The 27,814-nt window shown below is 35.3% G+C and overlaps 1 protein-coding gene across 1 annotated transcript; it reads right to left on the bottom strand.

Annotated features, from left to right (window-relative positions):
• Positions 1-27,505, bottom strand: LOC111055285. The gene is made up of 9 exons (XM_022342453.2): positions 27,390-27,505; positions 23,634-26,120; positions 21,457-21,698; positions 18,288-18,661; positions 16,583-16,742; positions 12,306-12,426; positions 4,882-4,947; positions 2,268-2,422; positions 1-886 (listed from the first exon to the last, which is right to left on the bottom strand). Exons 2-7 carry the CDS (start codon positions 26,113-26,115, stop codon positions 4,928-4,930), a joined length of 3,399 nt encoding a protein of 1,132 aa, XP_022198145.2. The 5' UTR covers positions 26,116-26,120; positions 27,390-27,505; the 3' UTR covers positions 1-886; positions 2,268-2,422; positions 4,882-4,927.
• Between the last annotated feature and the right edge of the window lie 309 nt (positions 27,506-27,814).

Raw genomic sequence — 27,814 nt, 5'->3', positions numbered from 1 at the left:
TCAAGTAATGCGACCTAACTTTGCTTATTTCACCGGTATTAATTACATGTTCTTCCCCAAGTACAACATGGGTTACATTAAAGTCAATGTCATCAATAATTGAGAAGTAATTTGGACTTGCTTACAATGATTAGTGATTACCCTGTGTGTTTATTGAACTAGGTAGACGGGCTTTCAGTCTAGCTAGACTAGGGCAGCTGAATACATAATATTGTGATGATTTCAGTTATCGGAATCAAACGATTCAGATGCATAATCAGAATCTAATGGAGGTGAATCTTCATGATCAGAAGAGTCGGATGATTCTGGATCAACAGATTCACCTGATGCATTATCTGAATTCCATGATTCTGAAGTCGATGATTCTGTCGAAAGCGAAGATTCTGACGAATCTGTCGATTTTGATGAATCTGTTGAATCAGAATAATCCGATTTGAAGATTTTCGAGGGCCTCGACACACTATCTTTGGTTTCATCTTCAACATTACCTTGGCTTCCCGACACACTATCTTTGGTTTCATCTTCAACATTACCTTGGCTTCCCGACACACTATCTTTGGTTTCATCTTCAACACTACTATTCTTCATTTTGTTCTCTTCGACATCTTCTTCTTCCAATAATTGACTAAGAGGAACGCGTACCATCACATCATTAAAGTCTTGTTGATTGGCTTGCAACCTATCACACTCAGCTGATACCTTGGCGACCATGCTTTTGAAAATAGCATCATATCTATTCATCTTGTGAATATTTATCAGATGTTGCTTGAGTGAATTTATGGTGGTAAATTTTTTCACACACAATTCACATATCAGAGATTTGCGAGTTGTATGGGAACGCAAATGGTTCTTTGCTGCGGATTCCTTAATGAAAGTTTTGCAGCATCTGCAAAATAAACAAAGAACTTTTTACAAAATACACTTACAAAAAATATCTAAAATTTATTGAATTGAAAATCTAAAATTCATATACGTATAACATAAACAGTATCAAAAAATTGACGGTAATAATCGACAATAGTCTCGACAGTAATTTGCTTGAGATAACAAAAATCAGCTTGGAATTTGGAACATGAAACCCTTTTAGTGAGGTCCACGTTATAGTATTAGTATGTCTGGTTCTGTCCATTAAGGTGCGTACAGATATACGCGCCACGAACATGAGCAATTCACTTTTAATCATCTGATTGTATCTGTATTTTTACAGATATAAAAAGCTTGGCATCAGCTGATTAAAAGTGAATTGCTCATGTTCGCGGCGCGTAAATCTGTACTCACCTTAATGTTAACCACACTGGGTTTCAAAGATAGACAAGTCAATAGGCAATCAAAGAAGAAAAACAGGCAAGAGCATGCATCAAGTATAAAATACCGCTCCAAATCAGCACTCTCACAACTGAAAAACTCATTCAGCGCATAAAACGGGTGATCCTCAAGGAACAGCCTCAACTTTCTTCTCAGGCTTGCCAGTGGTAGAGTACATAATCGTAAATGGTGAAAGATAGAACATCATTGCCGATTCCCTGCCTTATCAATGCCTTCTACACAGGATAACGGTATATCTGATGTAATATTTACTGTTCATTCTTATTTTAAATGATCAATTATTTTTTATTCGTCGAGAATATAATTTTTTTTACAGATTTATTAAGAATTTTCATAATTGAGATTGAATATTTTGTTAATGAATTATATTTCTACATTGTTCAAAAACGATTTTGCAACGTTGTGGAGATAGAAAAGGAGAGCACTATCTGCATTTATAAATGATGACAAGGATAGCAACACCAATGATAATCAACTACTGCCATTATAACGTGCAGCTCACTATAGGACAATGAGTTGAGTCCATTGGTCTGTGAACCATGGTATTTTTTGAAAAGAAGGATCGGTTCTCCTGGCATTTAATCACAGTTAAAATCTAACAGGCTTCTGTGCAGCCGGACTACAGTATTTAAACCGTTAATAGAGACTCTAAGCAATAATAAGACGTTGCTCCATGGTGCTGCTAACTAGAGTATGAAATGATTCTTTATATCAACTCTTTATATCAATTTAATTTCTTAAATTGATATCAACTTAGATTCAGATCAACAAATTCTTGATATCAACTTAATTCACAACACAGGAATTTTCTTAAACACAATAAAAATTATAAAGTAATAGAAAACAAAAGGGTACTTGATATCTTTTATAGTGTTTCAATAATCTCAGTAGCCCTAAAAAAAGAAAAGTGAGTATTTTCTTATTCGAATGTTTCTACTTACAACTGACATAAGAAACGTTGAGCGGGCTCGTGTGTAGATTCAATATGGCGGTTAAGTTGGTCGGCATTATTAAAACGCTCTCCACATTCTTCACACACAACCTGGGACTCATGAGTTTTTAGATGTTGTTTCAATGCATAATTGCTGGTGAAAGACTGGAATAGAACAGATAATATATTATAGTCTCGTGAGCACAAGGATTCATCAGACTACATGTCTTCTGATATACATACAAAGTTCATCAACGCTTTAAAATGTAAAATGTTACAATTAACCAATTCAACAGCTCAGATTTTGTCGTACCTCTGTATACTTTAGTAGAAGATGGTGAAATCAATTTATAATCCAGCCTGATTTTCTACAAGTATCATCAAAATCTGAAATGCTGTAAATATGAACAATTTACATGGAGTCTAAATTGGTTTTTTACTTGAAACAATTTCCAACTCAATGATTTAAAGTACAAGGTTCATCTGCAGTAAATCACTACGCATAATAGTTTTAATATATTTAAATAAAATAGTTATTGAATATCAAGACAATTCAACAGATAAAAAGCATTAAATAAAAACATATAACCAAACGTATAAAATGTAATAACTAATGATTACATCCGGTGTTTTCATTTAACATACTTCCAATTAACCTTCCGGTAGTCGCGCCCTACTCAATCACACGAACAGTCGCGTGTTGTAATTTTTACATCAAATTTTCCAAGTGTTATGTTCTCTGTTTACTGTCAAAACATATTAATTAATTATATAATTACTATTCCCATCTCATTGGATTATTTTACGCCTATAAACATTTGGATGATTACCATTTCGTAGCCCAATAAGGTACACCAAGCAAAGTCATCAATTCAGTGTTATTGGTTCGTTTACAGTCCCCGTATGCAGTCTTTCCCTATCTTATGCACTGTCGCGACTAAATGGCACCTAAAGACTGAACCATTGCTCGGTTGGAAAGTTGTGGAATGCATTGGTGACTAATTCACTGACACCACCCTATTCAATAGTTTTGTGCAGCAAAAAAACTGACACTGTTGTACGTTTTACAACAGCGCGACTGCCGGAAGGTTAACACTGAAGATCGTTCCAGCACGATTATTTACTAAATCGATTTTTTCTGTCTAATAATTTTCAGTCTACAAGATCTTAATCAATTTCCGTTTCATATTTTGGAACAAATATTTGAAAAAATGGTCGAAATAATACAATCAATAATAAAATATTCAGAAAAATATCTCAGAAAAAAGCATTAAGAGTTATTTTTGGTAAGCCCCCCCGATATCCCTGTCGAGAACTATTCCTTAGTAGCAGGATACTTACACTGCCGTCACTGTATATCTTGGAGATCTGTTCATACGTTCACAAAAACCTACCAAACTTCACCCGCAATAATGAAATCCACAGTTACAATACAAGGCACTCAGCCTCCCTATCAGTGGCTGCTCATAGAACCGCCATGTTTGAAAAATCTCCGCAATATATGGGCCCAAAAATATATAATAGATTAGCTCAGGATATTAGAGACATGGCGGACTTACGAAGATTCAGAGGAGTGTTAAAGAGGCTGTTGCTTGAAAGGCCATACTATTCTGTGGATGAGTTTCAGCAGGAGTCATATATTATTGTTCCTTGTCTTTGATTCTTCCCAGGTCCGTGTACATAGGTACTCTTGACTAACTGCGTTTTTATATATACTATATATATATATATATATATATAATATATATATATATATTAATAAATTTCATGTGACTATTGTATAATTACAGTATTTTATCAATGTATTACGATATGTGTTGAGAACCTCCTTTAGGTTGTTCTTTTGACTTAAGGCATTCACAGACAGACGCGATACAGGTCTTGGGACGATTCGGTACGATATGTTATTACATAGCGGTAAATGAGAAAGTGCACACAGCAGCGATATACCGAGGAAAGCGATATTATCGCAAGCGGTAGATCGCGTCGGTAATTCGGTCTACCGAATCTGTTCGGTAGACCGCTCGGAAATCAAGGCGGGAATCAGTAGTGCACACCTTTCTTATCGCACATGAATGCAGTGTAGTTAGTAGCTAATAATTTAGTTCAATTTTTTTGAATATGGATCAGTGTTTACAAGAAGAAGCTCGCTATGGACGAGGACGAACATGATGAGCCATTGTAAGTAACTTTTCATGTTTTATAATTGAAATTCACGAACTTGAACCAAGAAATTACACATTATCAGAATTTTTTTTGAAAAAAATAACCTTGACATCGGTTTAAAGAAGCATCAAGCCGTAGTGCATGCCAAAAGAAAATCAATTCCGTTTAGTAGTTATTGAACAGCAAAGTAGTAAATAAAAAATTACGGGATTTCAATGAGAAGCAGTAGGCTACGGTACACACACAACTAACCTAACAGGACAGGATGGTTTTAGCGAATTGCGAGCTTCTGCGTGCAGCGCGTGTGTGAATGTTCAGTTCGGTAAACTAGCGATATTTTGCCGAGCTCAATATCGCTCGGTTTGTCCCGCCCGAGCCTGTGTCGCGTCTGTCTGTCGAAGCCTTTATCCTCAGTCTGATTTCGGATGTTTGGGATGCAATAAAAAAAACATTATTACCTTTCCACAAATGTCGCAAGAAACAAGTCCGACACCGGTGTGTGTTTTAATGTGGTTGTTCAGTTTCTGGAACACGAACATTCAATTAATTCACTACAATTGAAATTTTCTAGTTTTAGGTTAAAATACAACTATTATTGCTTACTATTAGCATAAGAAGATATCCCTTGGTATAGTGCGTTTATGTTCCAATTTGCAATGTTAACTCAAGCTGATTGTTCTAGTAGTTGTTTTGGTGAAGCTATTTGACACTGGTAGACGACTTTCATACTATGCCGTTTTTAAGGTGCGTACAGATTTACGCGCCGCGAACATGAGCAATTCACTTTTAATCAGCTGATGCCAAGCTTTTTATATCTATATCTTATACCGTTTCTGTAAAAATACAGATATAGTCAGCTGATTAAAAGTGAATTGCTCATGTTTGCGGCGCGTATATCTGTACGCACCTTTACACTCTTACACTCCCAACAACACACTAATAATAGTCAGACAGTAGTCAGAGAAGAAATTTGGAACATAAACTACTTATACCATGGTAAATCTACTTATGCAGATAGCTAAATATATTGCTCTATGCTATTCTATTAGTAACCAACACGGTAGTGTTGCAACACTACCCATATATTATAAGTATTGTTAAATGTAAAATGTATTATTGCAACACTACCCATGTATTATAGTATAGTATAGTGAGGTCCACGTTATAGTGGCAGTGAAGGAAGATGGGAGACCAGGGTAGCCGGTTCTCTATAATTTGACTGCATTTTGCTACAGAATGTACTGAAACTCAAATTATCCAATTACTTTTGATCTAATATTAGTTTTAATTTTCTTTGATAATAATCAATTTCATGTCAAATATATTACATTCAACAATAAAATATCATTTTTCATAATTATATTCAAAACTTTCATAAGTGAGACCCGATTTTTATTCTCACACAAGCCTGAAATATTGGCGGCTAGTTTTAAAAGCTTTGATGCAATAAATCAACAGTAATTAAGTTACTCTGTGGGTATTCTATTTCAATTTCTCTCAAACGTGATAGCAAAATATAAATCCTAGTTATGAGGAAATAATTCTGAAATAAACTTTTGCGGGCTAAAGCCGCAATAAACCCACGCACCAACAAATTATTAATAAATCATTCAAATAATAGTAAGGATTCAGTCTTCAATTCACCATTAAATTCCATACAATCATGCAATCATTACACCAAGCCAATTAAATATTATTGAAACTCCATCAAATTAAATGCATTTACATTATTCGTTTGAAATTCCACCATGAAAATTTCATGATATTTAATATCATACGATCATGCAATCATTACATCATGCAAATTATTTATTATTTAAATTTTATCAAATTTAATGTATTTACACTATTCGTTTGAAATTATCTAACCCAACTACTCTATTCATCAATGTCATTTGCTTCTTTTTAACGTGAAATTGAAATATTTTTGGATTGGCCGAGTTGATCAACCTTGTCAATCAGTAGTTGATGATTGAAATTTATTCATCAAAAAGTATATTTACAAAATAATAGTGTACCAATAATATAATGAATATACTCCCTGCGTGGATTATTTGTCCGTGTGCATGGAGGGGTTTATGTGATGAATCACATTAATGGATTTCGCAATAAAACATTAATACAAGAAAAGATAATTTGAAATAAGCAGATAATTTGTGACAAGGAGATAATTTTTGACAAGCAGATAATTTGAAAGACAAGCACATAAGTCGAAAGACTACTGGCAACTGAAGTAGTGGCAAAGAGTATACATAACAAGCGGTGTGATCTATGATGGACCGGAGTATTTGTACGATTTGAGTAACGCCAGAGAGAGTAGAGCCTAAGTGCCAAGCCATATTGAGCGTTTTTCAGGCGTTTTTTCAAGCGCCAACCCAACTAGTCAATCGAAGATCTTCCTGTCGAACCTAAACACGCTTAAGGTGGGCCGTCCACTGGAACCGATTTCGTCCGAACTAGCAACGGCAGAAAACTACCAAACTCGAACGATTCCCCAACAAAGAAACCTATAGATTCTCATCCATTGCAACAGGTTCATACGTCCGTGCACGGCCGTCTCCGGCCGATCAAGTTTTCGATCCGAATTGAATGGGATTTTCCGGCTCTATCTGGCCGAAGTCAAGCTGAGACAACATCATCTTAACCTCAAAATTGTTTCACAGTCTTGTCTGTTTTTATGAACTAGTTCTGTTTTATAAAGTTTTAACTATGGACAATGAAAAGTTGATAAGTTTGGCTGAAGAGCATGTTTCATTGTGGGAGACAGAAGATATAATCGTCGTGATGTTCAAAGGAATCTGTGGACAAAGATTGCTGAACAAATAGGATCTGAAGGTAAGATTATTGTAATGAATAACTAATTTAGTGGATATTTGTTTATTCAATTTTCAAAATCCCAATATAATCATTGTTTATGAAACGTTTTGGTGGCTAATTCAATATTCAATAGTTCAGCCAACTACTGAACTAGACTGACGTAAACGGTTCCAATGGACGACCATAATCGGCCGAATTAACGGCCGGCAGATTCGTCCGATCAAACGGCCGAACGGATCGGTTGAATACGGTTCCATTGGACGGTTACCCTAGTATTGTCTCGTCCTAAACTTATGAACCACAAACACGCGCTTTTCACTTCTAATCAGCTTACTTACCTTCCGTGTCCAAACAAGCAACAATCATTAGATACAGAGGTTACATGTGAAAAAAAGAAAACGATAATACTAAAAATATACATAAACATTGGATCAATTATCTTTAAATTATATGTTTCCAAAAATAGCAACCGGTAGGGCTTTGTCATTTGCTTGAAAGAGATCCTCCTTTCTACATTGGATATCAAGATGAGGGCACACAAGCAACTGTTCCTGCTCCTGAATTGCTCCACACTCCCAGAAGATGTCATCATGAGCTGGCAATAAACCCCATTTTTGCAGGTTTGTTTTGCATCTGGACACACCTTGAGAGCTTTCAAAGCCAAATCATGACCAGGCGGCAATTCTTGCCGAAATGGCAATCACTCAAACATAAAGCCATCCCTCCACTGCTCCACTGGAGAGCCCTGCAGGACATGGCATGTTTGCAAGAGACTTCTCCTTGACTTCAACCGTCCAACTGCAGGTTGATGTCCAAACAGTGGATGGCGTGTTTAGTCTAAAGCAACCTTTCTTCTGATATTGGGTGGTGCTACTCCTGCAAGACGGTATAACCTGTGCACTCTACAAACTGCGCACCTGTGCATGCTCTAATCAGCTGATGTTATGCTTGATATATCGGTACAGAAACAGTAACATACAAATATAATAAGCTGGTCAAAAGTAAAATGCGCGTGCTAGTGGCGTATAAGTCAGTACGCAGCACCTTGAAATACTGATGTGTTGAATGCCTGAAATTGGTCAAAGTATAGTTAACATTAGATGAATGATTAGAGCGGACACAGACCTGTTTTCTGGAGTAGGTTTTATCACAATAGGGACATGCGAATTCTTCTTTCTTGTGAACATTTAGGTGCAATTGCATGCGGTCTTATCAGAGAATGTTTTTGAACAGTGCGAGCATTTGTAAGGTTTTTCCCCTGTAAAATTTTCGATCAAATCTTGATAAAACATACTTGAACATATTTGTCCAAGAAAAAATAAATAAATTAACACAAAAAATATTTTTGAAACTAAACAAATAAAATTTCCAAAATATTTGTCCACGAATAAATAAATAAAAATATAAATCAACAAAAAGTTAAATTAACATAAAAAAATATTTTTGAAACTAAACAAATAAAATTTCCAAAATTTGATCAGTTTTCACGATTTGTTACCCAATTACTACGCAACCCTAATTTCTACAGCATTTTGTGGTGGGAAATTTAGTTTGTGTTTGTAATCATGCTAGAAGGTCCCTCCTATACAAAGTTTGTAGCTTCAGAGCATAACTTGTTAGAGAAAAGAAACTTGGTCATTGTCAATGGTTATAACGTTTCATTTCTGTGATCGGGTTATTAACCATGTTATGTCTGATGAGGCCGAATGCGTTGTTAACAGTCAGAAACCCAGACTTTGATGATCAGACTCCCATATTTTTTAAGTTAACTGGCATGTTTAAAATAATGAAAAATGAATAAATAAATAAACCGATAAATAAATAACCCATTAACAGATAGGAAAAAATCGTAGTTGATGTATAATTGGAATTGTGGTCCAATGTTTCTTAGAAGACTTTGATGCAATTTAAATTGAATTAAATCTGAATTTCATTAGAACATCTTCATACGTTAATAAATTTGTTATAGTGAAGTCCATGGTGCAGGGTGGTGAAAGATAGGAGAACAGAGTTGCCGATTCTCTGCCTTGTATTGAAGATAATATTAACTGTTCATTCTTGCTAATTCATGAGGCCAAGAAAATATATTTTTCAAAGATTTAATAATAAATTTCCATAATCGAGATTACATATTTCGTTGATTATATTTCTGCATTGTTAGAATACAAGCTGGCAACGCTGCAGAGGTAGAAAAGGATAGCACTATCTGGTTTGTCGAATGCTAGATAAGGATAGCAGCACCAATGTTAATCAAATACTGTTATCACAATGTGGACCTCACTATATTCATGAGAATGATATTGTTAACCTAAAGGTGTTAATGATAAAGGTGGGTTAAAGAGAAAATGTTGGATTGCTTGAATTACTATAGTGAGATGAACGTTATATTGACAGCGGAGAAAGATAGGAAACATCGTTGCCGATTCTCTACCTAGCTACTGCTTTCTAGAGAAGATAGTTGATACCGGTGTTGTTCATTCTTGTTTTAAATGATAAATTATTCGCTAAAAGAATATATAATAAAATAATAGTTTTCATAATTGAGATGATATATTTTGTAAATTAAACTTACATTGTTAAGAAACGCTCTAGCAACTGAGCTTCAAAACAATAGCGTTATCTGCTATGTCGAATGCTAGATAAGGATAGCAGCACCAATGTTAATCAAACACTGCGATTATAACGAGGACATCACTATAGAAGTAAAGGAATAGAATAATGGATTTTTTATTTGTTGAAGTGGCGAAGTTTGGTCAGTAATGTCCACTCTATCACTTAACCATGAACGAGACTCCAGTATGCAACAGAATTCACGATAATCATGTTGCAGGAGATTTTGGGGGAACCATTACTTCAAGAGTGTACTGTGCTCTCCTAGATACACAGATTTGTCTGCCTCATGACTTTTCTCTTGGGAAAAATATTAAAACAACCTTCACCCAATTGGCCTACCCAAGCACAAGCACTTTGACCTATCAAGATGGAACCAAACATAAATATAAGAAGATATCTGCTGAAATTAAGAATAATAAATGAGGAGGCGGCGTTCAAGAAAGATCTTGTCACCAAAAGCTTATTTCTCACAAATTGCAAAAAACTTTTGTAACAATATAAACCAGTGTAGAGAATTGATTTTTTTTACATGATTTATCAGGCATCAGAACAAAACTTCTTTTGAACGACCTTCTTTACAGTTTCAGTATGTGACTGAATTGTCTCCTGAATGTGTGTTTTCTTTAAAAATCAGTCATTTGAAAACAGCCAGAATGAATTATTCATTCCAAGGCCCAAACTCACTAAAAACAAATAATTGGGTTTTTAATCAGTTTTTCCAATACTTAATTTTAAAATCATCTGATTTTAAATGGGATATGATTTTTGTTGTTCCAGATTCAAATTTACCGCTGTAATTCATCACTGTCGAAAGTCGAAACTCACTAACATAACCTCAAACATTCTGTAAAAGTCAGGCCGGGTGTCTAGATTTGCAAAGCATCATGAGTAGCAGTTTCCATGCTTACTGCTTTGTGATTGGCTGATTGTGACTAAACCTTTTCCGATTAGAAACTACTCGTGGACAAAACTCTTTTTGTCTGATATGTCAAGTTTTACTATTAAATAACATTGGACTAGATTTTTTCTGACCAGTTCTGAGCATGCAGGCTTGTAGCGCTCAACATAACCTTCAAAATGATACAAATAACTCGATTTTTTATTTTTTGTGACAAGATCATTTTTGAACGCTGCCTCCTCAAATATAATAGTCATCAAGAAAATATCTGGTGATATTAAGAAGCGTGTTGAAGCATTCATTGCAGCAAAATTAACATGTTCCAGATCAATTAAAAAATAGCGTAAGCTATGTACGTGAATTGCAGTGATTTGATAAAGTAATTATTATCATCCTGGGTTGCGTAGTAATTAGATTACTCTGTATCATTCGAGGTTCAATGAAACAGGATTTGTTTCAACTGAGCTGACAAAATGAAAAAAATGAATTTTCAAAATATGAATGAAATAAATAATCTATACTGTATCAGGATTGAAACACAATACAAGTTTTCAAGTACCCATTATTTTATCATAACACAACTAGTTTCAACTCTTCAAGAAATTTTTTACACTTGAAAATGGCTCTTGAAGATTTGAAACTAGTGCTAAAATGAAGGGTACTTGATAACTTTTATTGTGATTTAATAATTGCGGTAGCCCTGAAAAAGATAGTATGTATCAGGATTATATACATATATTTTTGCTGAGGTTGATGTCCATATGAGACGTTTGAGAAAGGTTTCAAACAACCAAGAAATAGGTTTGGAAGTATATAGCTGTTAAACCATCCTCCAGTCAAGCGCTTGTCACCAATTCAAAACTAGTAACTAGATACTGGTGCGAAAAAATAGTAAAATAATTCAGTGCGTTACGAGAGTGCATCCCAAACCACATTCCAACGCATTCGAAAATCAAGCATTAAATGGTTAAGCTATTCGATTTATTCTACATTTTACAATCATTTGCTATCACATGAATCTACCAACACCCAAACGCAAGCAAGTCATAAAGATACAAAGTATCTGCAAAAATGAAACGAAAATCATTTATACTGTGGTTTCTATAACTCATGAATTGGAATACATTGGATGTTACAGGTTGAAATATCGATAGTACTATGTCGAACTATATTGCTATCGATATCTGTTGAAGTAAATTGTTGTAATAAGTCGAATCAGTTTCTTCACGTTCTTCATGTAACAATACAATTTATTAATCTTTGAGTATTTAATAAACTAAATAAGTAATCTTATTAGTGTTCTCATTGATTCATTCATGAACATCTTTTAAAATTGTATTCCCCATCTTCTATGTGATTATATTTTTTATAATCTTTCAAAATTGTATTCCCAATGTGTTACGCCAATTCAAAAGTTATATAAACTAGAGTATAAATTCTAATTAGTGCGAAACAACACCTTTAACCATCGATCAAGTTAACTACATAAATTACTATATGCAATCAATATACAGATAAGATACAATAAAAACCTTTTGATAATCAGAATGTTACCTGAATGCATCCTCATATGACGTATCATATTGGACCTCTGCACAAATTGTTTATCACATTGGGGGCATTTGTGCCGAATAGTCGTGTGAATTCGCAAGTGTTCAACATAAGCGTCTCGTCTCTTTACAAACATAAAAAAAAAACAAATCGTTAGATTAAGAAATGAAATTCACTGACAGAAAAGTAACAGAGAGAAAAGAAAGATAAATAATTGAGGGGAAAATATCAAGGTTCGTACAGACTTATGCGCTACGAACACGCGCATTTCACTTTTCATCAGCTAATGCTTATCTGTGTCTTACTGTTTCTTAAAATACTAATGATCTAGTATGCATCCCGTAGCTTTGCCTCCGTGACTTTGAAACTGCATATAGGCAAGGTATGGTACACGGCGTGATATTCCTAATTTTTTAAAAAACCATACGCTCCAGAGTAGGCCTACCTATAGGTGGGCCGTCCACTGGAACCGATTACGTCCGAACTAGTATCGGCCGAAAACTACCGAACTCGTCCGAACGATCCCCCAACAAAGAAAGCTTTAGATGCTCGTCCATTGCAACAGGTTCATACGTCCGTGCATGGCCGTCTCCGGCCGATCAAGTTTTCAATCGGAATTAAATGGGATTTTCCGGCTCTATCCTGCCGAAGTCGAGCTGAGACAACATCATCCTAACCTCAAAATTGTTTCACAGTCTTGTCTGTTTTTGTTTTTTGATCTTGTTCTGTTTTATAGTTTTAATTAAGTATGGGCAATGAAAAGTTAATAGGTTTGGTTCAAGAGCATGTTTCATAGTGGGATATGCGAGGCAAAAGATATAATCGTCGTAATGTTCAAAGGAATCTGAGGACAGGGCTCTATCCGGACGAAGTCGAGCTGAGATAACATCATCTTAACCTCAAAATTGTTTCACGGTCTTGTCTGTATTTGTTTTTTTTGAACTTGTTCTGTTTTATAGTTTTAACTATGGGCAATGAAAAGTTAATAGGTTTGGTTCAAGAGCATGTTTCATAGTGGGATATGCGAGGCAAAAGATATAATCGTCGTAATGTTCAAAGGAATCTGAGGACAGGGCTCTATCCGGACGAAGTCGAGCTGAGATAACATCATCTTAACCTCAAAATTGTTTCACGGTCTTGTCTGTATTTGTTTTTTTGAACTTGTTCTGTTTTATAGTTTTAACTATGGGCAATGAAAAGTTAATAAGTCTGGTTCAAGAGCATGTTCCATTGTGGGATATGCGAGACAAAAGATATCATCGTCGTGATGTTCAAAGGAATCTGTGGACAAAGATTGCTGAACAAATAGGATCTGAAGGTAAGATTATTATAATGAATAACTAATTTAGTGGATATTTGTTTATTCAATTTTTAAAATTTTAATAGAATAATTGTTTATGAAAAATTTTGGTGGCTATGATAGTAGTTAATTCAATAATTGACAACCAGCCTACTAGACTGACGTAAATGGTTCCAATGGACGACCATATTCGGCCGAATTAACAGCCGGCAGATTCGTTTGATCCAACGGCTGAACGGATCGTTTGAATAAGGTTCCAGTGGACGGTTACCCTTATACCTAGATGGAGGAAGCTCCCTACAGATGTTCGATGTTTTTGAACGGGTAGTATTGTAGTCTAGTTGCTCTCCGCTGTAGGCAAAGCTACAAGAGCGGGACTGTACCGTTTATTTTACTAGTTTCAAGAGCCATTTTCAGGTGTAAATAACTGTTTTTGTACAAATATTGATATAATAAAAATAGCATCAGCTGATGAAGAGTGAAATGCGCTTGTTCGTGGAACATAAGAGCCAAGCTACATGAAGGGTTTTTCAGGCGTTTTTGCACTGGCGGCGGACGAGTCGGCTGATTTCAGCTGATTCCAGAATGTCAACCCAATCAGCTGATAATCAGCCAATCGGAGAGCTTCCTGTCCTCGTCCGCGCAAATACGCCTGAAAAAAGATTCATGTGGCTTGGCCCTAAGTCTCTACGCACCTTTACAGAGAGAGGAATAATATAATACAATGGAATAAAAAATCCCACAAATGTTCTTGATTGATTTTCAACTGGATGAAAGCAGAATGTAGATGTAACATTTCTGAAAAAGTATTTTAATTGGGATACTTCAATGTTTAATTATAGAAATTAAATTCCCTACTCATTTAACAGACTTCCTCCAAATATTCGTGATTACTCTAAGAAGGATGTAATGTTTTAACTCAATAATAACAGCACAATCAATTTATAAAACTAATAATATTACAAACGTACACATAATTTAAGAAACGTCAAGTTAAAAAATGACAGCATATGCTTACATTATTAGAATTTTTCAATTTTTGCTGGCTGAAGTTTTAAAAGTTTCCTTTTATTGTCACTGCCGCCTGCCTCAACGATAAAAATGTACTATTACTTGTGTAAAACAATTCTTCCCTTTTCCTTTTTATTTCATTTCTTTCTAATAAATTTTTATTTTTCCCTTTTTTATTAATTCTGTATCAAAATCTGATGTAAATTTCTTATTTTATTTTTGCATTTTGTATTAGTTTTCATTCATTTTTTACTTAAAATCTTTGAAGTGTAATATTTATTTTGTCTAAGTTTATTTATCTTTTGTAACTAATTTTTTTCTGTAACTGGGCACCCGCCGAAAAACCTTTGGGTTTGGCAGGACCCTCAACTGTTTGTATTGTGAATAAAAAATTTTGATTTGAAAAAAAAATCACTAGTAATGTTGTTATATTTTACAAGTGTTTTATGAACAAAATAAAAGTTATTACAGTATAAAGTACCCTTTTTAGTTTCAACACTTCAAGAGTCATTTTCAAGTGTAAATTTAGTTGAGCCATTTACAACAGCCATTACTACTACAATCTGAACTATAACATGTAGTTCAGACATACAACTTATACTATCATATGAGAAACTCTGATATACTGTTGTATAGGACCCCAAAGTCCAATAAAAAGCTTTTTAGACTCTCATTCTTGTATTTAGGGCCTTACACCTTCAACAAAATACCATATGACCTAAGGACATGTTCTTCTTCCACTCTTTTCAGCAAGGAAACTAAGGAATGGCTGTTTGAAATAAACGACACTTGACTTTTAAGAAATATATTAACCCTTAATTACTAGGCTGGGTGAAAAATCACCCAGGGCTTGAGAAATTTCGATGCTCTAGGTTGGCAACGATGCCTACAGATATAAAATATATAGTTCTTTGTTTCTTTCTTTGTTTGACTCCCTGGGTGATTTTTCACCCAGCCTAGTAATAGTGCGAGTTTTCAAATATTGAATGAATTTGTCATGAATTTTGTTTTTAGACAATTGACTATTATACAATCATAGAAATCATTAATTTGTTTAGAAATATATGAAGAATAGTTATAATTTGTAGAAAATGATTGTACATTCATTATTTTTTTGTTGTTCTACCAGAAATCATCATATTTTTTTCAGAAAAACAGACAAATTTTCAATTATGAAAAAATATATTAAAACATTGTCGAAAAATTGGCAAGACACGTTGAAATATTCTTCAAATAATAGATCATGAGATTCATCATTCATAAATAGGAGGAATATATCTTCCAAAAAGTGAAATAAAAAATAAGAAAAATATGGGTGAAATTTCACCCAGCCTAGTAATAGATGTTGGGGAAGGAACCCTAGTAATTAAGGGTTAAGATAGAATAGTGGTAATATATAAGAGTTCTTGTATTTTTAGCTTTTTTAGTTGAGTTCTGAATGTATTCCACTCCTGTTTGCAGACAAGAATTTTCTTAAGCAAATTGTATTGTAGGTATTCAATGAGCTGTAATATGTTATGTTAATTGAATTTGTTATTTTGTTATTTGTTGTTATGAATTTGTTATTTGTACGGAATTGTTTATGTAAATGTTGTCATTGAATAAAACTTGATTGGATTTGTTTTATGGTTTCTATTTCAAATTAATTCATTGTGATACATCCTGCAGTATGGACTAGTTATGTGGACTTCCACAGTTATGTGGAAGTCCTGCAGTTACTTCCTGCAGTTAAGTGGACTAGACTCAAACTATTTTGTGTTTATTTAAATTACAATAGATTAATTACTCACTGACCAAGCTTACTTGATGGTGTCAGTTGATTTTCAAAAAGTGTTTGTAAAATTTCTTTGTTTTTTATGGTGGAGATAAAATGTATTATTCATTAATAGCATTTACATTTTCACAACTCAAAACAATGTAATTAATGTTGCAGTATTTTTAACTGTAAATTTACAAAAAAAAAACTCACCAGGAACTTTCTCTGGCAGTGCTGACACTTGTAGGCATCAATTGAGAGTCGATGGGTTCGCTTGTGTGCATAATAAGCTGATCTAGAAGAGAAAACTTTGTCACATTCTTCACAACGGTACTCATTACTGTTGGTGTGTTCTTCTTTCAGATGCACATCCCTAGAAAGTCAAGAAAAAGTATTTATCAACGACCATGTTATGATGTAACCATGACAAAATAACAATCAATCCCATTACAGGAGTAATTTCGTAAAGCATTTTCAAAACTATACTACAGAATGTCTGATAAGTCACTCCCTATTTTTATACAGCTATAATCTCTTTATTTATGAACCAGTTTTGTTAGAACTACATTTGTTAGATAGAGCACTCCTTGACGTTTTGTTCAACACCAATTTTCATTTGTTCCAGTTTAGAATTGTCCCCTCTCTTGACTGTGGAAGAACGATCCCAAATAGCAGCTCGTTATGAGGTCTGGGGATCTGTGGTGCGAATACAAAGGTGGTGGAGGGCTGAACGAGGATCCATGCAACACTAGATGAAAAACAGTTGAAAATTGTCATTCGAAATTACTAACAACAGGGAGTGTCGCAGATGCAAGGCGATCAGGAAGACCATCAACGTCAAGGACAGCAGAGAATGTTGACAGAGTTCGTGAAATGTTCATGAGGAGCCCTAAGAAATCATTGCTTCAAGGATCTCGTGAAAGTGGTCTTTCACGTTACTCTGTTGCAACGATTCTCAAGAAAGATCTCAGTTTTAAACAATGGAAGCTACGAGATCCTTGATGCAGTGATTTCTTAGGACTCCTGATGAACATTTCACGAACTCTGTCAACATTCTCTGCTGTCCTTGACGTTGATGTGGTCTTCCTGATTGTCTTGCATCTGCGACACTCCCTCTTGTTAGTAATTTGGAATGGCAATTTTCAACTGTTTTTCATCCAGTGTTGCATGGATCCCTCGTTCAGCCCTCCAACACATTTGTATTCGCACCACAGATCCCCAGACCACATAACGAACTGCTATTTTGGCTCGTTCTTCCACAGTCAAGAGAGGGGGCAATTCTAAACTGAAACAAATGAAAATTGGTGTTAAACAAAACCTCAAGGAGTGCTCTATCTAACAAATGTAGTTCTAACAAGTATCGTTTGTTATGTGTTTCATTTTGAGTTTAAGCCACCAGCTGATTAAATTTAGTTTAGGCTTTGGCTGTGCAAACGGCCCTTGAAGTGTTAATTTATTAAAAAGTATTGACATTTCAAGGTTAGTTCTGTTCACCAGACAACACACTTTACCTACTATCATAGAGAAATAATAGCGTAAGTAGATATCCCATGGTATAGGACGTTTGTCGCAACTTTTACTGTTATCTCAAGCCGATAGTCCACGTAGTTCTTTTCCGTGAAGCTGTGTGACGCTCGTAGTCTCTCATACTGTTCCGTTCATACACTCTCACCCCAACAAAACAGTATAAATCGACAGTAATCGGCTTGAGATAACAGAAAAAGTTGCGACATAAACGCCCTATACCATGGGATATCTACTTACGCTATTGTTTCTCTATGCTACTTCTCTCAATTGTAGTGAAAAAAGTTACCTGACCAAGTAAGTAGAGTCAGAATTAGTATGCCAGTTACTCGACCACTACCTCTAATAGTGAAAACCAGGCTTAAACTATTCAAGAAAAAATGAGGTAAATTACCTTAGTGCAACTGAGTCGAACTTTTTATCGCAAATACGGCATTTGCAGGGAAATTTGAATTTAGAATCATGCTTCATGCGCTGGTGAATGCTGAGAGCACGCTTGCTCTGCTTGACCTCGCCACAGTGCCGACACTGGAACGGTCTGAACTGGTGGTCGCGTTTCATATGGGCCACCAGAAAACGCTTGTTTTGATGAGTGCGGTTGCAGTGTGCACACGGATAGACTCTGTTCAAAGGGTGAATTTGATGTACATGAGTTGCTAGCATCTCGTAGCTGGTAAACAATTTCAAACATAGCTTGCATTTGTAAGATAAGTACGTGTGCAGATTTTCCGACGGATGAGCAAGTTTCAAGTGTCTGTTGAGCATTACCTGTTGAAAAATACAACATAATCGATTAGATACAAATATACAATCAAATCAATTCTATTTCTTTATTTAGTCAAGTACAATTATTATTATACTAGTAGGTAACCCGTGCTTCGCAAGGGTCTATTTTAAAACTGCAAAATGAAAACTTGACGTAATAAAAAATCGAAATTTGAAAATAGGCCTATAATTATCATCCTCGGTTAATGAAGAATCTATATGCAAAATTTCAAATTAATCAGTTGAGTATATTTCAGACGTGATGATGCGTCAAACATAATTCCCTATTCCTTACGTGTATAAGCCAGTTCTTTCCTTTATTATAGTATAGAAAACTGAAGAATACATAATACTTGGAAACCTCACAGAATCATATTGATTTTTCCAATACATCAATAAATTTTAGTTCGATTAGGATCCTCCTCAATTTGAATCAGGCAGCCTTTTGTTTTCCCAATTCCAAACAAAATGCCTAAAATACTCGTTTCACTGGGAATTCGTGTCTGATTGTACATTATAACTGAAGAATATAAATGACTACTTATTTTATTGTGATATATTAATGTTTTCTTATGAAATTCAATTATAGGCCTACAGCATGAAGACTATGTCCAATTCATTTGTACTGGTGGCAAAATTTTACATTAAAAATAATTATTTGATAAAATCCGAGTTCAATAGTAATGAAAACAAATTCCTTCAAAAAATAATTGATAATAATACTTTTCGAGGGAAAAAAGAACAAAAAAATGGGAAACATCGGGGATTCGAACCGAGGAACCATCACTCCGTAAGCAAGCGTTTTACCGCTGCGCTACTTACATAGACGTTCGTAAATTGAAGTCTTATAACCTGCTCATAAAAAGACACACTTTTGGCTATGGAACTTCATGTAGCCTACGGTAGCAAAGATGAATTTGAACATTAATTCTGAAAAATCTAGAAGGAAAATTGAAATTTGGGCTTCCAGGTGCACGAGATTGATATTTTTAGAATGTATGTTCAAAATTTGGAGATCTAAATCATTCCCGTTTTTCCGGTATGCAATCCACAAGTTGACATGTTTTGATGCGAACAAACGAACACACGAACAAACACAACCCTACTCTCTCTTATTATATAGATGAGAAGGCACAAGATTATACCGAAAACTGTCCTTTTTCAAATTTATACCACAGTCCAAATCAAAATCTAAAGTCCGTGAGATATAACTTTTAACAAGAAGAGGAGAAACCCATTTCTCCTTCCACAGTTTGTAGCATAGACATAGACGGTCATCCTGCGCACAATTGGATGTGCCGTGTCATTTCGCTTCACGTTCTTGTGAAGAACACATCTCCGTAATCACACAAGGCAATATACCTGCTGACCAGTAAACGACTTTGGAACATTGCCAGGCAATAGCTGGAGGGGAGTGTTGGCTCTCTCTCTCTCACACACACACACACATACAGTACTGACAAAAAAGTAGGGAGAATATTGTGAGAAAGTGGGAGTGATTAATGAAGGATAGAGCATCGGACATCACCGTCTTCGAGAAATAGCCGTGTTAAAAGTAATATCTCACGGACTTTAGGTTAAACTACTATCCCTTACTAAAATAACAATTTACACTTCAAAAAACGACAAATTTTCAATGAGAAATCATCGAACACAATAGAATTTATCAAGTACCCTTCCATTTTATCACAACACTACTATAGTGAGGTCCATACTATAGTATTTGATTAACATTGGTGTTATTATTCTTGTGTATCATCCGACAAAGTAGAGTGCACTATCCTTCTCTACCTCCACAACGTTGCCAGATAATTTCTCATTAATTTATAAATATAATTAATATAAATACAATGATTTCTGAAATATAATTTCAATAAAATTTAGTCACATTAACCATCCGGCAGTCGCGCTGTTGTAAAAAGTACAACAGTGTCAGTTTTTTGCTGCACAAAACTATTGAATGGAGTGGTGTCAGTGAATGAGTCACCTAAGCATTCCAAAACTTTCCCCTCATCACTCCACTGAGTTGCAGTATCAACCGAGCAATGGTTTAGTCTTTAGGTGCCATTTAGTCGCGACAGTGCATAAGATAGGGAAAGACTATATACGGAGACTATAAACGAACCAATAACACAGAATTGATGGCTTTGTTTGATGTACCTTATTGGGCTATGAAATGGTAATCATCCAAATGTTCATACGCGTAAAATAATCCAAGAAGATGGAAAAAGTAATTATACAATTAATTAATATGTTTTGACAGTAAACATAGTAAACACTTGGAATATTGGATGTTGTACAGAATACAACACGCGACTGCTCGTGTGATTGAGTAGGGCGCGACTACCGGAAGGTTAAGGAACTCAGAACTGCTTGAATAATAATTCAATGCCCCGAATTGTGATAAGAAATTCAACAATAAAACGACTTAATAACTAGAATAAAAAAGTACATTTGATGGTAGGTGGATGAGATTTAGGGTATGATTACATTGGATGCGTATATGTACAAGTGCATGTGAGATCGTGCATGAACAAGTGCACAGATGAGAAACAAAATGTGGTAAGAGCAATAGGAACACTAACACTGAACGCGTGCACTTGCTGGTGGCGTTCAGTGTGAGCAGCTACAGGCAAGCAATTCACAACGTGTTTCTATGGCTCTTTCCAATTATGTGCATGTTTTTGTTTTTTATCAATTTTGTTTCTATGATCTGACGAGCACTTGCACATACAGCGTGATCATACCCGTAGAAGAATTTAATTAATACTGACACTGTTTATTGAGTTGCTACTCACTTTTCTAAGTTGAGCATGTCCGCAAATGTGACATTTGAATGGTTTTTGTTCCGGGTGTTCCTCTTTTTCATGAGTGAAGCATTCAATGGCTTCCCAGAATGTTTGTTCACAAAAACGGCACTTATAAGACAGCGGTCCTGATGTTGCGTCTTTGGCCAAGTCGTGGCCATGAACGGTAGCATAATGCTTTCTCAATAATCGCTTTGAATTCCATCCTTTCGAACAAATGGGACAAACTAAACCTGGAACAAATAATAGAATAAAATCATTAATAATATTTATCAAATTGGCGAGAAGACAACTAGGCATGTTGAGATGGATAGGGAGGGACTTCCAATACCCTAGAACTGTTAGAACTCTTTACATGTCCCTAGTTCGGTGTCACTTAGAGTATGCTTCTGAAATTTGGAATAGAGAAAGACTGATCACAACCAAAAAGATTGAATCCGTTCAAAGGAGATTTGTGCGTCTGATGTTAAAGCGCCTTCAACCGGATATGCAGCATCTATCCTACAGCCAGTTTTGTCGTGAAGTTGACCTGGAAACTCTGGAATGGCGAAGAGAGAAGCTTGATGCTATATTTCGGCACAAATGCCTTCATGGACACCAGAAAGTTGGCAATCATGGAGTTGGAATTGTAGTACCCACAAGCAACTTGAGGGATTTCCATCAGTTTCATGCCTATGTGAGAAGTTATACATCGCCTCTTGAAAGATGTATCACAAACGGCAACCGTTTGGCCAATAGAATCAACTTCTTTGAACATTCAAATTTATTCAAAAATAAAATAAAATTTTTGCAAGAGGTCAGATAAGAGATTCTTGACACTTTTAATATGATTGATACATTAATTGATCTTCATTGACAGCTGCAATATACAAAGGCTTAAGCCGTTCTATTGCACATAAAATTGCCTATTATTACTATCAAATATCAATGGTTTAGGGTCTAGTATTGGAGTTCACTGTGACAACATCAAACTTCTACATGATCATGGAATTCAAGATATTAATGTACTCGATAGTGTGATGTCTATTAAATAATTACAAGTCAACATAATCAAAAAGAAGCATCCGCAGCATGTAGCTTACAGAAATTATCATAAAAGTTCTTATTCAAATAGTAAAGTTATAATGGAATTCAGTAAACGAAGTTTTGGGCAATAGCCTGTTTTTTCTTTTCCGACTATTGTATTGTTCGCTCTATCTAATAAATAAATAAATAAACAAAACACAGAATTATGTGATACATAAACGTATACAGAAGTCGTGATACATTAGTGGTCAGGCATGTTAGCCCAGTCGAATTCACTTACCTCTATATATATAATTATTAATTTAATTAATATAATTAAGGAAATTTCAACTGTAGATCAACTCATGAACCTGTAAAATGATTTGATCTGGTACTCAAGTTTTGCAAGAGTTAAAATCGTAGATAAACCGCGTATGAACAATTTTTTAATACTACAAAGGTTTGACAGTATAGTGCGATCCACGTTATAATGGCAGTATTCGATTAACATTGATATTGTTATCCTTATCTATAAATCGACAAAGCAGATAGCGCTATCCTTTAGAAGCTCAGTTGCTAGAGCGTTTCTTAACAATTAGGAATATAATTAATCAAATATTTCATCTCAATTATGAAAATTATTATTTTATATATTTTTATGGCGAATAAAACAATTGATATTACATTGGATATACCGGTACCAGCTATCTTGTCTGGAAGGCAGTAGCAAGGTAGAAAATCGGCAACGCGGTTGTCCTATTTTTCTCCGTCAATATAACGTGGACCTCACTATAGTAATTCAAGCAGTCCAACATTTTCTCCGGTCTTGAATTTATAATTACTTGAATGTTGCGCAAAGTTAGAATTCCCATGAGATTTTAGGGAATTTACACTGAACAGAGACATTGAGGAATTTCTCTATATTAAGGTGAAATAAAAACGATATTGTTTGAATTAATTCGTGCCAAACTTAAGTTTCAATGCACTAGGGCATCATCTTCAGTGCTCTTTTTTGGTTGGACTGACTTTGGAAGATGATTCCTCAGTGCATTGAAACTCAAGTTTGGCTCAAGTAAATTATGTGCAACTGACAATATCGGTTTTTTCACCTCAAGATTTTAGGGACCTTATAATAGGCCTACAAAGGTTTGTCTTCTACTTACCAGGTTGCATTCTGAGCCTCTGCCCAGGTTTTCCTTTGTTGAAGGTGAAAGCAACGTTCCGTTGAGCACCAGTGAAATTGCAAGAGAATCCATGCAAGCATCTCATATGTTTTACAAGTTCTCTCATTCCTTCATCAGACTTGAATTTGCCACGGCAAATTTCGCAACGAAACCCTTTTTGGCCAATCCGATTCAATCCAGGTAAACTTCTAAACTTTGACTTGGTACGACGTGCACCAACATCCTCACTTTCAGACTCCTCAATATCACTTGTATCGGTCACAACACATTCAACGTCACGTGGATTAACATCTGGTTTTACGTTCAATAAAGCCAAACGAACTTTCTTCTGAAACACGGCGCTTGCTTTTTGTAATTCCACATCATCGTCCGGATCATAATAATCCTCTAACATCTCGGCATTATCGTTGGGATTTTCAGTACCAACAAGCTCCATGTTCAATTCTATATCATCGTTGCCATCATAATAATCCTCTAACATCTCGGCATTATCGTTGGGATTTTCAGTACCAACAAGCTCCATGTTCAATTCTATATCATCGTTGCCATCATAATCATCCTCCAACATCTCAGCATTATCGTTGGCATTTCCATTACCGACAAGCTCCATTTTCAATTTCATATCATCGTTGCCATCACAATTATCCGCCATCATCTCTGCATCATCACTGCTGGGATCCTTATTTCCAACAAGCTCTATGTTCATATCAGCTTCATTGACATAGTTAGTTAATTTCTTGTTGCTGTTGATATCTCCCGTACTGCTTACCATCTCATCCCCTTCTTGTTCATACTCAAGAGTATTTACTTCATCTTTCAGCTTGAGTGTCTTATCATTCTCCAAGCATCTGGCTAAGGATTCAGTTTTTGAAGTATCTGGATCTTCTCCTACCGATTCTAAACAAATTGGGCCTTTTTCAGTTTCAGGAGTGTTTACAATATCGGCAACATTATTTACAGGATTGTTTGGATTTTTTATATCAAATCCATTGGATAGAGTGTGATTTGAGGATGGTCCAATGACTGTAATTGGTTCTTCAACAGAGTGAATTTTTGACTCGTCAGACTGACTGTAATCTACTTGTGAGTTCTTTGTGCGTGAACATTCGGATTCTGAATTGCTAAGAAAAATTATTTCCGTATTCCCGGATGAAGGATTATCATCTTCTGGATAGGATCCATGACAAGAATTATTGTCAGTCTGCTGTGAACCATTAGTATCTGAAGCTGATTTCTGAAAATACTTATCTATGTTCCTCAATGCGCTTAGTCTCATATGCAAACTCTCGTGTAAATTATCTTTCTCGAGAAAATGAGAAACCGCTCCGAGAGAAACTGAATGAAAATTTAGATGTTTGAATAGATCTTCGACACTAGTGATTTGTATAACAGCATCGAAGTCGCAAAGGCTGCAAATGAGGCCAATCGTCGTATTGCCACAATGTACATTGAATAGAGAGTCACTAAGTGAGATCTCATCGGAACGGTAGTATGAATGGCACATCTGCAGATGCTGCTTCATCAACCCTTCTGCACAACTTACAAAACATGTACATAGGTGGCATGGCATAACATTATGAACTTTGCGACAATGATCATGGAGTTTTTCTTCATTGTCGAATACGATTGTGTCGGAGCACCCCAAAGCACAAGGATAATGTGTGTGTTCTTCATTAATGTGCGAGTTCCTGGTAAACTGGTTACTTTGTGGCTGCAAACATATTTTGCACAATACTTCTCCAAGGCAAATAAAGTTGTGTGCAGAGAGAGGAACTTCTTCCGAAACATGTCCTGAACATCCTTTACAAATGGTAACATTATGCTTAGCTTGGGAATCAATTTCTGAGTCGACGCCAATAACTCTTATGTTCAGATTCTGAGACATAAATTTTTGGGCTAATGGTAACAATGAGATCTGATGGTGCTGTATGAAATGGGAGAAAACATCAACTTTACACTTGTTGGCCCCACACATGTTACAATAGTACGTTTCAGTTGAATCGTACCACTCGTATACATAGTTATTCGCAGACAAAAATTTTGGCACGCAGATTCGATGAAACCTTAGAAGATGAGATTCAACATGGCTTTCGCTGAAGAATTCGAAGATGCACAATGGGCACTTGAATAACAAATGAATATTGTTTCTGTGTTTCAATAGTTCGCCGTGTGTTGAGAACACAATAGGCCTATCACATAGATCACACAAGAATTGGGAATGATTGGACCTGACGTGAATCTTGAATGAGTTCAATGTGATGGAAACCTGAGAGCACACACTGCAGATCTTGCAGCCATGATTGAGGACATAATGAAGAGAGCGCAGATCTTGCGACGGCATAAACTGATGGCACAGCTCGCACTTATTTGAATTGCTATCAGACAATTCATTGGTATCCTCCACCATCAGGCAAGCATTAACTAGCGAATCCTCTTCATTCTCATCGTCCTCTTTGATCATTTTTGCTGCAAATAAAAATTGATACTATTAATAATATTTTCACCATCTATATGACTGTGTAAAGCTGGATCCCCACACACCAAAGATAGTGAAAGCGACCGTTATAGTTATTATATTAGCACACAACAGTGAAAATATAACTCCCAGGAGTTCTACTTGGAATATTCGTATTCAGCCTTGCCGAGCGCCTATGTATTATCTCATTAGGACTTATGGGAATTATGTTTTCACTGTCAATGTTGTGTGCGAATCCAGCTTTATAGAGATAATATTATTTCACTTCAAAGGTCCTTATTCATATTCATACTCGCTCGACCGTGCTGAGTGAGAACAATCCAATGAGAACTCATGGAAATTATATTTTCACTGCGCCGGTCACTTTAAATATGGGAATCCAGCTGTGGCCCTACAACAGATTGCCGGCGAAAAATTAATGGGCTAACAAAAAACATAGTATAGTGATAAAGGGGTTTACATTTAGTCAAGTTTCCTTCGATTTAAGTTTTTAATTTGACGCTTGTGTAAAATGAATGTAGGCTATTTAGCCTAACAGAAACTTGAATCCAACCAACGTGAACGCCTCTTCAAGTGTTGTTGATTCAAGTAGATGTTGAGCATGTTTAACATTCGGATTCAACTTGAATTTTGAAGCTACAATCTAAACTAAAAAAATGGGAAAATGAGATAAAAAATATTGTGCAAAGAAGAATTCAATTTTAATATTTTCTTATTCCTTCAAGACTTCAAGTATTCTAGAGTAAAACAAGAAACAAACTCAAAAAAACCTTGGAGATAAGATTTTTCACTTCATCGCTAGCCTATTATAAGTTGTGAAAACTTAAATTCAAGTTTTCAAAATTGCCCATTCAGCTCAAACGTTGAAAAAAAACTTGACCAAGTACACGCAGCTTTAGAAAAATAAATTTTGAGAGGTCTGTTGTTGTGGATAGTAAAATTCATGTTGATCGGTACTAGAGTAACTGTAAGTTACCGATTAAGCTATACTGTGTTACCAAGTGTCCAGATTACAAGTTGATAAAATATTTATTTCTTCAGTAAATCAACAATTATTTTGGATAAATATTATTCAACGACATTTATCTGAAAGTCACCTATTCGATTTTATATTAGAACACCAAAACTTCTTTGTAAGCTAACTTACATGTGACTGTTCATTGTTCCCACCGAATACCGAAAGCATTATAAAAATACAGAAACTAATAGAATAAACTAAAAGTTAAATTTAAGTTATTAAAGTTATGCTGAATACTTACTGAATTAATATTTGACAGTTCCTACAGTGAAAAAATTACAAACAAACAATTTAGTTTATGCGATTTAGCTGTATTGTTAGTGAGTCTTGATTGTTGATTGGGAGTTGGGAATTGGGATGCAGGATGGATAACGACACTTCTAGATACTAGAGAGCCAAAGAAAAATTTTATAAATATATATTTTATTGTGTCAGAATATTACAATGGCGGATGAAAATATTTTTTTTAACCTGATAAGGAATTTGTCTTTGAGATTTATCATTTCATGTTGATTGATAAGATATTTATTTATGCTAACCTACCAAGAGCGTTACATCTGGACACAACGAAAGTAAATCGATAAATTCCAAGTCGTAAAGTTTGACCAACTTTGACAGTTCTCGAAGACTCAAAGCTCAAATACAAAGCGTGTACACAGAGAAGGA

This window comes from Nilaparvata lugens, chromosome X, assembly GCF_014356525.2.
Source record: "Nilaparvata lugens isolate BPH chromosome X, ASM1435652v1, whole genome shotgun sequence".
NCBI classification, from domain to species: Eukaryota; Metazoa; Arthropoda; class Insecta; order Hemiptera; family Delphacidae; genus Nilaparvata; species Nilaparvata lugens.
The sequence above is the reverse complement of the archived record's forward strand: the minus strand, read 5'-3'. Positions and strand labels throughout refer to the sequence as shown.

What these genes read in the sequence shown, in the direction of transcription:
- LOC111055285 (XM_022342453.2), bottom strand. Translation starts at nt 26,115, where the DNA reads ATGATCAAAGAGGACGATGAGAATGAAGAGGATTCGCTAGTTAATGCT. An exon ending in GACATGCTCAACTTAGAAAA is followed by an intron (nt 18,662 to 21,456) that starts GTGAGTAGCAAC and finishes ATTTTTCAACAG; the next exon opens with GTAATGCTCAACAGACACTT. An exon ending in TCATATGAGGATGCATTCAG is followed by an intron (nt 4,948 to 12,305) that starts GTAACATTCTGA and finishes TTCGTGTTCCAG; the next exon opens with AAACTGAACAACCACATTAA.